Source organism: Macrobrachium rosenbergii, chromosome 22 (genome assembly GCF_040412425.1).
Source record: "Macrobrachium rosenbergii isolate ZJJX-2024 chromosome 22, ASM4041242v1, whole genome shotgun sequence".
NCBI lineage: Eukaryota > Metazoa > Arthropoda > Malacostraca > Decapoda > Palaemonidae > Macrobrachium > Macrobrachium rosenbergii.
The window spans coordinates 25981752-25993978 of record NC_089762.1 but is presented as its reverse complement, the minus strand read 5'-3'; the positions used below and the strand labels follow the sequence as shown (position 1 = coordinate 25993978).

General features: G+C 41.1%; 1 protein-coding gene across 9 annotated transcripts in view; it reads left to right on the top strand.

The window, feature by feature from the left end:
• LOC136850684 (ufm1-specific protease 1-like) overlaps positions 1 to 12227 on the top strand; it is an 87436-nt gene that overhangs the window by 65163 nt on the left and 10046 nt on the right. For all 9 annotated transcript variants that reach the window (XM_067124490.1, XM_067124484.1, XM_067124487.1 and 6 more), the window contains one exon: positions 7766 to 7927. In XM_067124490.1, the coding sequence (XP_066980591.1) occupies positions 7766 to 7924 (159 nt within the window). In that variant the 3' untranslated portion in view covers positions 7925 to 7927. The remainder of the gene's footprint in view (positions 1 to 7765; positions 7928 to 12227) is intronic.

The following is a 12227-nucleotide window of genomic DNA, read 5'->3' as shown; positions in this document are numbered from 1 at the left end:
AGAATGGTAAAATTTTGGAAGGTTTTTTATGAAAAACTCAACAAAAATTCAGGTTATGTCATTTTCAAGATACCCAAAGGATACTCGGAGGATTAAAAGTAAGGTTTTCTTACAATTTTCGACCATTATTTTGGTTAACAATGAATTTCGGCTTACGACGCAGCATCAGAACGGAACCCCCGTCATAAGCCGGAGACTGCCTGTATCAAAAAGTCTCAAATAATGTTTGTTAGGAGTTGAGATTTGTCTGTATGATGGTACTCTGTATACTTCAAAGAATTAATTAAACATCTTGTTACACTTTCCTTTGCAGAGAACTGAAAAAGTGTAAGGGCAGAACGTAGTAATCCTGACACAAAGGGATTAAATGCCAGTTAGGGAGCAGTCTGTGTCAAAATAGTGATCAGTCATCAAACAGAGCAGGTATCAAACGATTCATTGAATGGGCAGGCTGTGCACCTTGATAAAAGCACCAGATATCCAGAAGTTGACTGGGAAACTGAAGTTTTATATAGTAACTTACCAAGTAACTGCAGAGCTATAGTTTCTAACTGGTACGACAGCTTAAATTCAAAATTCACGGTAACGCTTCAATTGTTTAGTGCAGGTGACCAGTACCGCCCACTAACAGCAACACTAGGAACGACTTAGCAGATAACCTCATTCTGTTTCTGTCGTTCTCGATATAAACATCGAATACTTGCAGCAGCTTTTTTCATCATTTGCTGACTACCTAACCAGATTTCGGTGATGTACTATCGCTGATTTTGAGTAACCTTCAAGCCTATGCTTTCAGGATCAGTATTTTGTTATCAAGATCTGATTCAGGTTTATCTTTTTTCACAAATTGATTAACTACTTCCTTGATTTCTACTAGTAAGTGGAAAATCTGCTACTAGTGATATAGAAGCAGTCATTGTCCACTTAGCCTAGCATAGCTGGGCTATCGACTGTTTGCCTGAGTAGAGATAACTTAGGCAGACTAGCATAAAGAACAAAAGTTAGTTAAAATATCGGCTGAAAAATGGTTGATTTTTCAATGAGTAGCATAATAAGACATGTAAACATTGCATTCGCTACCATCTTTGACGAGTAGCGTAATAAAACATAAACATTGCATTTGCTACCATCTTTGACGAGTAGCGTAATAAAACGTAAACATTGCATTCGCTACCATCTTTGACGAGTAGCGTAATAAAGCGTAAACATTGCATTCGCTACCATCTTTGCTGAGTAGCATAATAAAATGTAAACATTGTGTTCACTACAGGACCAATATTTTCGGTAACGAAATATCTGCAAGTCTAAAATAATGTTTGTTAGGAGTTGAGATTTGTCTGTATAATGGTACTCTGTACACTTTCCTCTGCTGAGAACTGAAAAAGTGTAAGGGCAAAACATCTTAAGGAGAGAAATTGTGCTTATTTTGGTTGCTCTGGGCTTTTGGAAGAATTTACGTTTTTGACAGCCGAGAATCAGCTCCGTACAAGCTACTAGCTCACTTGACGACCAGTTGCCTGGCGCCATCTACAACCTGGAAGCACTCAGCGCCCGGCACCAGCTCCTGATCGTCTGGGTCTTACTCTTCCCTCATCCAATTTTTTCTCTTCTGCTACCAGCCCTCTAATTTTTTCTACTTGCTCCCATGCCTGGCTCCCTCACTTCCTTCCCATGCCATTGCCAGTCTTGTATCTGGGTTAACAGAAATTAACCTTGTAATAGTGAAGTGTTGTGCAGTGGAGGTGGTGTCTACTTGTCCCCCAATGTTCCTAGACAGAAAGTCATTGTCAGACTCCCCTAAACCTGGGAGGAGGCATATTGGAAGTCCAAGGGAGGTCAGGGGGTTACACACGGGTAGTCACCCCCACAGTTGAGTCTGTTACTAGTCCCAGGTATCGACAGACAGCCACTGGAAAGGCGCCTTACTGGATGTGTAGTGGAGGATGTGGCTATCCGGCCCTATCAGATCTCCCAAACCTGGTCCCTGTCAGACTCCCCTAAATCTGGGAGGAGGCATACTGTCGGTCCATGGGAGTCTTTAGGGGTTTTGCCCCCGGGTAGTTACTCCTTAGTTTTTCAAGCTGCCCACAGGTCTCGACGGATAGCCATTGGAAAGGCGTCCATAGGGATGTGCTTTCTTTGTCCTCTAGTGATACGGATCCCATTGTGGACAAGAGGCACCAACAGTGTTTCTTTGGGGGATTTCAGTGTGGACAGATATGGATCCCTGCGTAGACAAGTGGTGTTGATGGTACTATTCGGGCGTATCTTGGCCTTTGAAGAGGCATATCTTCCTGTTGTGGAGTGCCAGTAATTGGCGCCAAATGCTCTTCCTATCTGAGCACCCAGCAGTGTCAGAGTGGCCAGTGGCCAAGCACCCACTGTCCGAGTGTCCACCTTTATCCCAGTGTCCAGGCACCCAGTGGCCACAGAGTAGCCAGTGTCTGAGTACCCAGTGTCTAAGCACCCAGTGTTCGAGTGTCAACCTCTGAGTGCCCAGTGGCTGCCTTGCGCCCAGTGTCCGATCTTCCACCTGTCTGTTTGGTGCCAGCTGTCAGGCATCCAACACCAACCTGCTAGGGCTCGGCACCAGTTCCTCTTTGGTTCAGCACCTGACTTTTTAAGAACAAACTGTTGTTGCGCCTTGTGTGCCAAGTGTACCCCCAGACAAGGACATCTGTGTCCAAGTTTTTAAGCTTGTTGGTGGAAGCTTCATCATTTGGTTCTTCCCTAGAAGTCTTTCAAGATTGAAACTGGGCTTTTATTTAAAGGAGCAAGACAAATGTCTTTTGTCTTTCCTCCCTCTAGTACCTAGATGGATCTAGGCCTTCTTGTCAAGTTTTTTTGGAAGCCCTAATTTTCTTGACTGATAGCAGGAGCATTGGCTAGAGGAGTCCTTTGGATTTGCAGTCTCATCTCTTGGAATTTCGAGCTTTTCCATCTGCCATAGAAATCACTGCCACTTTCAGACGATCCAAATTCTAGCCCCTTTTCCCCTCCTTGCTTGGAACCCTAATGGTTGAGCCTGCTCTGGACTCTGGTACCCACCAAGACATTAGCTTGGTTGGACAGTCTTTATATGAGTTTTTTTTTCTTCTTCTTCAATTTGCCCTCCAGTTTTCATCCAGTTCCAAGGATTCTGGCAAAGATAAAACTCTGTAAAGTTCCTCATGGCCATTGAAGATATTCATGTTGATGATTGCCGTACTCCGCTTCCTGTCAGTGGTAAGGAAGCTAGCCTCTCACATCCTTATTGCAGTTTCACTTTTTATTGAATGACCTTAATTGGGCTCCAAACAGAAGAGAAGCGCCTTGCACCTTCTCAGACCTGTTTTCCTGTGTGGCGACAATTCCCGAACACCTGGGTCCATTCCCAAGTTCCTGGCACCAACTTCCTAGCACATGTTGTAGTCTACCGAGTGCCCAGCACCTGTTATAGAGCGCTCGACAATGTCTTTCTAGTGCTTGGATGCCGCCGCTTAATGCCTGATTCAGCTCAAGGTGCCCAGGCTTTTGCGGTTTTGGAATTCTTCAAGCCTTTCATAACTGTTCCAAGTATTATTTCCCACCACGGGCAGTTCTGCACATGTTCTTGTTCTGTACGAAGTTGTCGTCAAAGCCCACGCAAGGCATTATTGAATTCAGTAATGTAGAGTCCGTATGGATATCAACATGTCCTCATGGCTGTCGTAGAGTCTGCAGTCATCAGCTAGTCCGCAAGGACGTCTGCGATTCTGCACCTGGATCTACAAGTTTGCTCATTTCTCTGGGAGTCCACATGGTCATCAGCAAAAGGCATGTCCCACAGCCCCTTTTTTTCCTTCAAATAGAAGACGAAGTTCAAATAGAGATGAACCAGACAGCCCCTTCCTTCAGTCTTCATGGCTATTGAATGAAAACCTTAGAGATGCCTGAAGCACACTTCCTTGTCCCCGCCAGACTCTGGGAGTATCTTGGGCCCTTCTTATGGGACAGGGTCTTCCCAACTTGAGGATCTGTGCTTCAGCCTCTTTACAGCACAAGTCTTCTATGGAGTCCTCACTCCTCTTGTGTTTGACTTCATTTTTTATCAGGGTATGAATATCAGTCCTCACCTGAATGACTGAGTTCTTCGATCCCCTTCAGTGGAAGTGCCGAAGGTTTTTTTTATCTCAAGTCCACCTGGGGCAGGGGAACTCAGCCAGACACCTTTATTTTTTCTCACAGCCCCAAATCAAGTTAGAACTATGGTGGTAGCTGTCCGAATGTTTACTTTTGGAAGGGAAGTCCTCTTGAGGAACCAGGGATTTTCTGGGACGTGGACCCTGGGTGGACAGATCTTTCACTTCTTTCTCATAGAGCTAGAAGTTTTTCACATAAAGGTCAATGCAAAACGCAGTAGTCAATCTGCCCTCTTCGTCTGCCAGACTTAAAGGGCGATTTTCCGAAGGTGGTGTCTCGAGCACTCTCTTTTCTGTCAAGACGTCCGTGACCCCATTGCAAATTACCCCGTTTCTTGCCAAGGAAACCTGGAATCTTGTATCCCTTCATTTAGGGATATAGAGCCCCAGTTCTTTTGTCATCCCTATCTCAATGACCTTTCAAGTCCTTGGCATGTCCAAGCAAGGAAGAAGGAGACATGGGTTGCTCATTTTCCCTTGGATTTCAACCAAGAACAAGGGCCCATCCAAGTCCTGGGTCCATTTCTTTCTCCCTTAAGAATTTTACAGACATCGTTGACTTCCAGGAGTGCCAGACAACACCCAAGTATAACTCATCTGGTACCCAGCTCTCCAGACGCCAACCACGGCCTAGTGCCAGTTATTTGCTCTGAACGTCCAGCTGTCCTGGCGCCAACCACAGCCTGCTGCCAACTTATGCTCTGAGCACCCAGAAGTGCTCACTAGCTCTGAGGAAGAATAGGGAGCTTTCTGCCCAGCTGGAATGTTCAGGTATTACCTGAAAGGGACTGGAAGTTCAAGACCATCCATACCCCTAGGGTGTTATGACAAGAGCTCATCTTGTCCTCTTATTAGATCATCGTGTCCTTTATCCTAATGGACTTTTTCTGAGACACACTCAGATTTAGGAGAGCATTTTCCTCATACAGTATTAAGTGAAAGCTGAAGACGTCACAAAGCCTCTACCTCATTAGCTTTCAGGCACTACTTGTCCCTTATGTCCATTCTATAATCATCCTTCTGGAAGTGTAATCTTCGCTTCTCACTGTTTTCAGGAAGTGAAGCAGGGTTAAAATTTGGCAGTACCTTGCGTTTATTAGTAACCGGCATGGTATCGCGGAAGGAAGCAAAGGATTTTCTCCTATCTCTCTACCTTGTAGTAAGGTGCGGAGTTTTAGGGAGCCGAGGGGGTACAAGGTACCTGGAGCACCCACCACTCTCAGTGGGTGGGTTGTGGTTTCCATTTCAGCGCAGGTGACAGTGTTATCTGGTTGTTTTTATTGTGGTACTGCGCCCAGGGCAAGGGCACTTGTTTTTTATTTATAATGCTTTGGCAGCCCTCGGAGTACTCCTCGGCTGCAAAGCTCCCATTGGAGTAGTGGTGACCCTCAGCGTTACCGCCGCACCACTACAGGTTGAGTTGAGCACCAACCAGAGGCAGTTTCTACTGCAGGCTCTCTTAACTAACAAGGAATGACAAGCATTGTATTTAGTGCCAGCAACTTTTCTATTTCTAATTCATTACATGACTTAAGGTTTTGGAATAAAATATGTCCATCTATCCCACCTCCTGCCACGTGGGATTCAGCTATGTAATTACTTGGTAAATTACTTATATAAAAATGACATTTGTATAATAAAATAAAGTTTCATGTACAGTACGCTTACCAAGTACAGTACTGTAATTACATGATTGGAGCACTCCCTCCTCCCCTCTGATGAACATAAGCATAAACAGAATGAGGTTATCTGCTAAATCATTCCTAGTATTGCTGGTAGTGGGAAGTACTGGTCACCTCCACTGAACACTGAAAGCGTTACCGCAAATTTTGAATTTAAGCTTGTCATACTAGTTACAAACTGAAGCGATGTAATTGCTTGGTAAGTATATATAAAACTTTATTTTATTATAAAAATGTCATATTCCTAAGGAAACAAGGCTAAGAATAAGGTAATAGAATGCCTGTCCTTCTTTGCCCATCAGTTAGCACACCAGTCCTGGCAAACATTGTAGGTGAGCTTGGGAGAGCACTGCTGGTCTCAAGATGTAAAACATATCGGGCGATGGTCCATCTGCCTATAGGACATGAAAACATAGCAGACTTTGCCTTCCAGACTTTGTCAGCCTTGTTAAGGCATATTTATGATAAGCTAGTAACACCAGTTATATAAGTGCAGATACATAAGTGACACTTACAATACTGAAAACCTAGCACAAACACTACTGATACTAATTATGGGCATCAAGATCAATTCAGTAGTAATTTAATACAAAAAAGGAAATGCCAGCATTTCATACGCACAACAAATGTACCGATTGTTTGTGCAGTATTGAATTGAATTGAACATAGAATTTAGGCCAAAGGCCAAGCACTGGGACCTATGAGGTCATTAAGTGCTGAAATGGAAATTGACAGTACAGTAAAAGGTTTGAAAGGTGTAACAGGAAGAAAACCTCGCAGTTGCACTGTGAATCAGTTGTGAGGAGAGGATGCAAAGTAGGTTGGAAGTGGAAGAAAGAGAAATGAAAGGAGGTAAAGTAAAAGGAATGAAAGGTTGCAGCTAGGAGCCAAAGGCACACTGCAAAAAATCTTAAGTAATGCCTACAATGCACCACAAGAGATGCACTGACTTAACTACCCCCCTATGGGGCCATTTCTACAGACACAGTGCTTGAGACAACTTTGCACTAATATTTACAGTGTTAAGAGACACAAGTAGTTATAGAAGATAGTTATTTTGTATGGATCAGTCATTGGTGTTCATGCATGAATAGTTGGTTAGCTATTATGCTTCTGTTACAGCACAAGGCATCATAATACAGGAACATGTATGACTAATGGGTGTGATGAATTTAAATGGATGATTTCATTGTATAATACTGTATTTTATGTATTTATGTTGTTTATTTTTTATTTATATTGAAGTGTAGGACATCAGAAGGAAGCATTGTGATGGAGGAGAAAAGTTTTCTATATAACTACATGCACCTCTTTTCTCTATGTACTGTACTGTATAGTCCATCAGTGTCCCAACTTTTACTATCATACTCCTCATTAACTCGAATGCAAAAAAGCTGAGTGTGTAATGCATGCATGTGGCTGGGAAAGGTGGCTTCAGTAAAAGTTTCAACTGCTACCTGGTTCTGTGTTCTGATGTTTCCCCTTTCCACAGTATTTTGTCTCTCAGTACATTTGTATGCCATGAAATACTGAAGCAGTTTTTTAAACTTTTCATTTTTAAATCCTTTTTTTATTATTAAATTTACATATTAATCACTCAGGCATTATAGTTACTGTAGTTTTAGATACTGATTACAAAAATTATGGTACTGAATCAGCATTAAGTTGTACTCTATACTACACATAAAACACATATCAGCTGGGGTCTGATGAATGTTTATCAAGTTATTGAATATTTTGAGAAGCTAGCAAAAATATTCCAACTCTATGTTGGATATTATAGAATACTCCAGTTACAGGTCTGATTGTGTCCATCCATGACAGTAAGAGTTAATGTTGCAAGCCGAATTATAACGTTCTTGTTCATGTTCTTGTGTTATATCTTTGTGGTATCTCCACTTGAATGTTCCAATTTCTTTGCAGGATCCACACTTTTGGGGTGAAGGGAAAAGTAATAGTCAACTGCAAGGTGCTGGTTGGATCAAGTGGCAGACATTATCAGACTTCCATATGACTACATTTTATAATCTTTGTTTGCCCCAGTTACCAGCAGTATCTATAAAAGGACACCCGGCCAACTGACAGGTAGTACACTGAAATCAATTACAGCAAATTCTGTATCCATAACAAACCTATTAAACACATTGAGCCTAAATGGCATAGCATTGTCCATAGATGCAACAGTTCTTTAGTTTTAACCCCCGCAGTAATACTCAGGCCAAAGGTTTCTGAAATACGTACACGGTATGGTGCCAGTTTTGTCTTCCAACACAGCCATGATTGTGTCATTGTGGGAGAATAGAGTTGAAGATAAAAGAAGTAGAGTTGCCAAGAGCAACTATATATGCATGTGCCTAGTGACCCAGTGGTAGGTAGTAACTGTCCACCCCACTCCATTGCCTCACAACTAAATATCAGTGTGAAATTGTCCCCACCTTAGCTTTGGTAGTTTAGATATATACAGGAAGTAAGCTTGCTAACTTTATGTAGGTGTTCCACTTGTTTTATGCTTTATTCAGTCTTGCCTTTTTCTCTTTGTAGTACATAACTCAATTTCGTTCGTTGCACCTCTGACAATTTCATCACTTGCTAATACTAGTGTGTTAGTTAATTACCACACAAGCTGGTTGGTAGTTAATAGTAAGAGGGTTTGTTAAATACCTCGTGGGTCTGAGTGCAAAATACTGGCATTTTCTTTTGTTTTACTTTAATTATTTTTTTTTTATATATCTCAATATTGACCAGATATCAATTACAGTACAGTATATGTAGTTCCTTGCTGCCCACAATTAGTATTTGTAATAATTGCTTGTTTGTAACTGTAAATGTATGCTCTGTTACTACACCTGTACTGCCATTGTTTGTGTTTAGTATGTGCTGCTTGTGTAGTGTTTATGTTGTGGCTCTGTGAATTTTAGTGTTTTATCATGTTCATTTATTGTAAGCCTAAACATATTTGTTACAGCTTGCCAGTTAGGATCTGCTACATTTTCATCTGGCAGGGTTTGAAGGTATGGCTGAAGTTTTTATGACCACATGCTTTTGCAGTTGTCAAACACAGTTAATGGCGATGGGTCAAGCCTTTCACTAAAAGTCCATCCTCAGGGCAACATTTAAGAGGCTTGAATGGAACCTGTTAGGGACAGAAGGTCAAGAGGGAGGAAAAGGATTTAGATGCAGTAATAAAATGAAGGAGGATTTGGAGAAGGGTTTAATGGAGGAAGATGATTTTGATAGGAATAGTTGACAAAGACGGTGTCAGGCAAATTTCTCGAAATCAATTGCGCGAAGGTAAATTTCTCGAATTCAATTGACCGAAAAATAATTTCTTGAACTATCATTTTCTCGAATGTCAATTACTCGAAAACAAACAAGTAAATTTCTCGAACACAGTCGAAAGTATCCCATAAGCGCCAAAGACCAATTTATAAAGAGGCTATTAGCATTCCAAGCGTAAATTTCTCGAACACAATCGAAAGTATCCCATAAGCTCTAAAGACCAATTCATAAAGAGGCCATTAGCATTCTAAACGCTTCTCATTCTGTTTACAAAATTCTGAATTGAGTTTTTCCTGTTATATTTTTCTCCAGTAGTCTCAACCCATCAAGATGGAAGCAACGTATGTTGAGAGTGAAAAGGGAAGGAAGAAATTATGTTTAAATGGATATTTATATATCAAGGACAAAGGAGTAAATAACAAAATTTATTGGAAATGTGAAATGTGCAAGAAATTTAAATGTTCTGCTCATGCTATCACCATCGATGATAATATAGAAAAAGAGAGTGGTGACCACAATCATGCAGGAGATGGGGCTAAAGTCGAAGCTGCCAGAGTCCAAGAAAAAGTGAGAGAGGATGCAATCAATAGTCGGGATACACCCCATTATATAGTGTCTTGTGCTTCAAAGGGGGTAAATGGGGCTGTTGCGGTGAAACTCCCATCAATATCAAATATGAAGAGGAATATACGCAATATACGAGCTAAGAAAATGATGTCCCTGCTTTGCCCGATTGCCAAGAAGATCTTATCATCCCGGAAGAATTTACCAAAACTCACAAAGGAGAACTGTTTCTTATGTATGACTCGGGTCCCACAAATGATCGTATATTGATTTTTTCGACACAGAGAAACCTCGATTTACTAGCACGCTCAAGAAACTGGTTCGCTGATGGTACCTTTAAGACGGTACCTTCAATTTTTTTTCAGTTGTATACAATACATGGTGTGCATTCAGGAAGTATCATACCCCTCGTTTATGCACTATTACCGTACAAAACTCAAGAGACCTACAAAAGATTCCTGCAGATTGTAAAAGAAAAATCCCAACATTTGAGCCAGCCACAATAATGATAGACTTTGAATTGGCCATGATTAGAGCTATAGAGCATGAATTTCAAGGACAAAATGCCGTGGCTGTTTTTTCATTTTTGTAAATCCATTTATCGCAAAATTCAAGAAAATGGCTTCAAAGTACGGTACGACACCGATGCTGAATTTGCTATTCAGGTTCGCCTGTTATCTGTGTTAGCATTTGTACCAGTTTTCAAGGTCAAAGAAACATTTGAATATTTAATTGAAAATGAAGTTTTTCCCGTTGAAATTCAAAGTGTGGTTGACTTTTGAAGATACATGGATCGGGCAGCCGCATAGAAATAACCGTAGACGTGCTCCTTTCTTTAAACATGAATGATGGAACTGTTTTGATTATGTCAAGGAAGAAATGCCCAAGACGAACAATGCAGTCGAGGGCTGGCATTACGGTTTCGAACAGCAATTAAGTGCTTGTCATCCATCCATCTGGAAATTTATACAAGGATCACAACGAGAACAAAGTCTACAGGAGATACGAATTGAACAATATTTGGGAGGTGTTGGTATTCCTGTGCGCAAAAAGAAGTATCATGACTGTGCAAAAAGGTTACAAACCATTGTAATAAATCATGACGAAGAGAGGCCTGTCGAAGAATATCTACGAAGTGTAGCATACAACATTTCATTCTGATTGATTAAATTTTAATACTGTATTTCATTCTGAATGATATTTTTATACATACAATAAAATTATAAATATTTTTTTCATTCCTTCATTTACAATAAATTTTTAACATTTGTGTTTGTCAACCCAAAAGGATATATTTTTCCTTGAAATACATGAAAATTTTTCCATTCAATTTTCTCGACAAAATAGATACCAGTTTTCGAGAAATATGGGATTCGAGAAAATGATAGTTCAAGAAATTATTTTTCGAGCAATTGAGTTCGAGAATTTGACTTAAGAGAAATTTACACATCAAGGCAACTAAACCCTTAGTATAGGAATAGCAGTGCTGATCTTTGCAATAACAGGAGAATGCACAGGACAAGGAAGGACAAGCTTTCTGTTCATGAAGCTTCAGCTACATTGGCCTCAGTCTTAATTGACTTAAAGATCTTTTGCTTCTTTACCTAAGGTAAAAGAGCACCTGTTCTCTTAGTGATTTGCTGCTTCTTGCTGTTCAGCATGCTCATTCACTTAACCCTTGGTCTGCTCACTCTACACATTTTCTGCCCGCCTTGGCGTAGCACTAGACGTTCTTTGAAGCTGTTTTCATAACTGGCCACTTGCTTGTTGTGCCTTGTGGTTGGTCATAATCATGCCCATATACTGTGATGGCTTTCCCAGTACCACTTTTCAAATACCTGGAACCTGTTGTTTTGTGCCAGAATTACTAGTGTCTGATTCAAGCTTTGCTGAACTGCAGGAGAGTATGTATACAATGCTATGTAGTCATCTTTGCTTGGTCAATGCTTAGCCATTGTATGTTTTTTGGCCTGAGGGCTAGCTTGCTACTGCTGCTACTTCAACAATTCCAGTTTTGTCAGTAGCCACTTCAGTGCTGCCTGCTACCTCTGCTTTCCCCATCGCATAAACTGTTGTCATCCTACTTTTGCTGTGCATCCTGAGCTATTGATGGTTTTGTCTGCTTCTGATGTCACTGTTATTGCTGCTTTGCACTCAACTCATGTGGTGTCACTGGTTTCAACCACACTTGCTCCTTTAGTGTCACTTGACTGCCTAGACTATTTGTGACACTGCCAGCTTTGTCAATACCTTCAGTATTTATCATACTGTTGTGGTATCTGCTGCTGCTCCTGCCCCATCATGAGCTTCAGTAATGTCTGTTGGTTCTGCTTTGGTATGCCTATAATTCCTGCTGTGCTGGTTTTTCCTACCATTCTGAAAGACTAGGCATCTTCAAGAAGCACGCTTCAAGACAGAGCCTGTGATCCCAGAAGTAAAGCCTCTGGAACAGAACAGCCTAGACTCATCTGACAGTGGGAGATGTTAGGAGCAGCTATCAGATGATTATAGTCATGTAAAAGAAAATTGATTTGAAAATAGA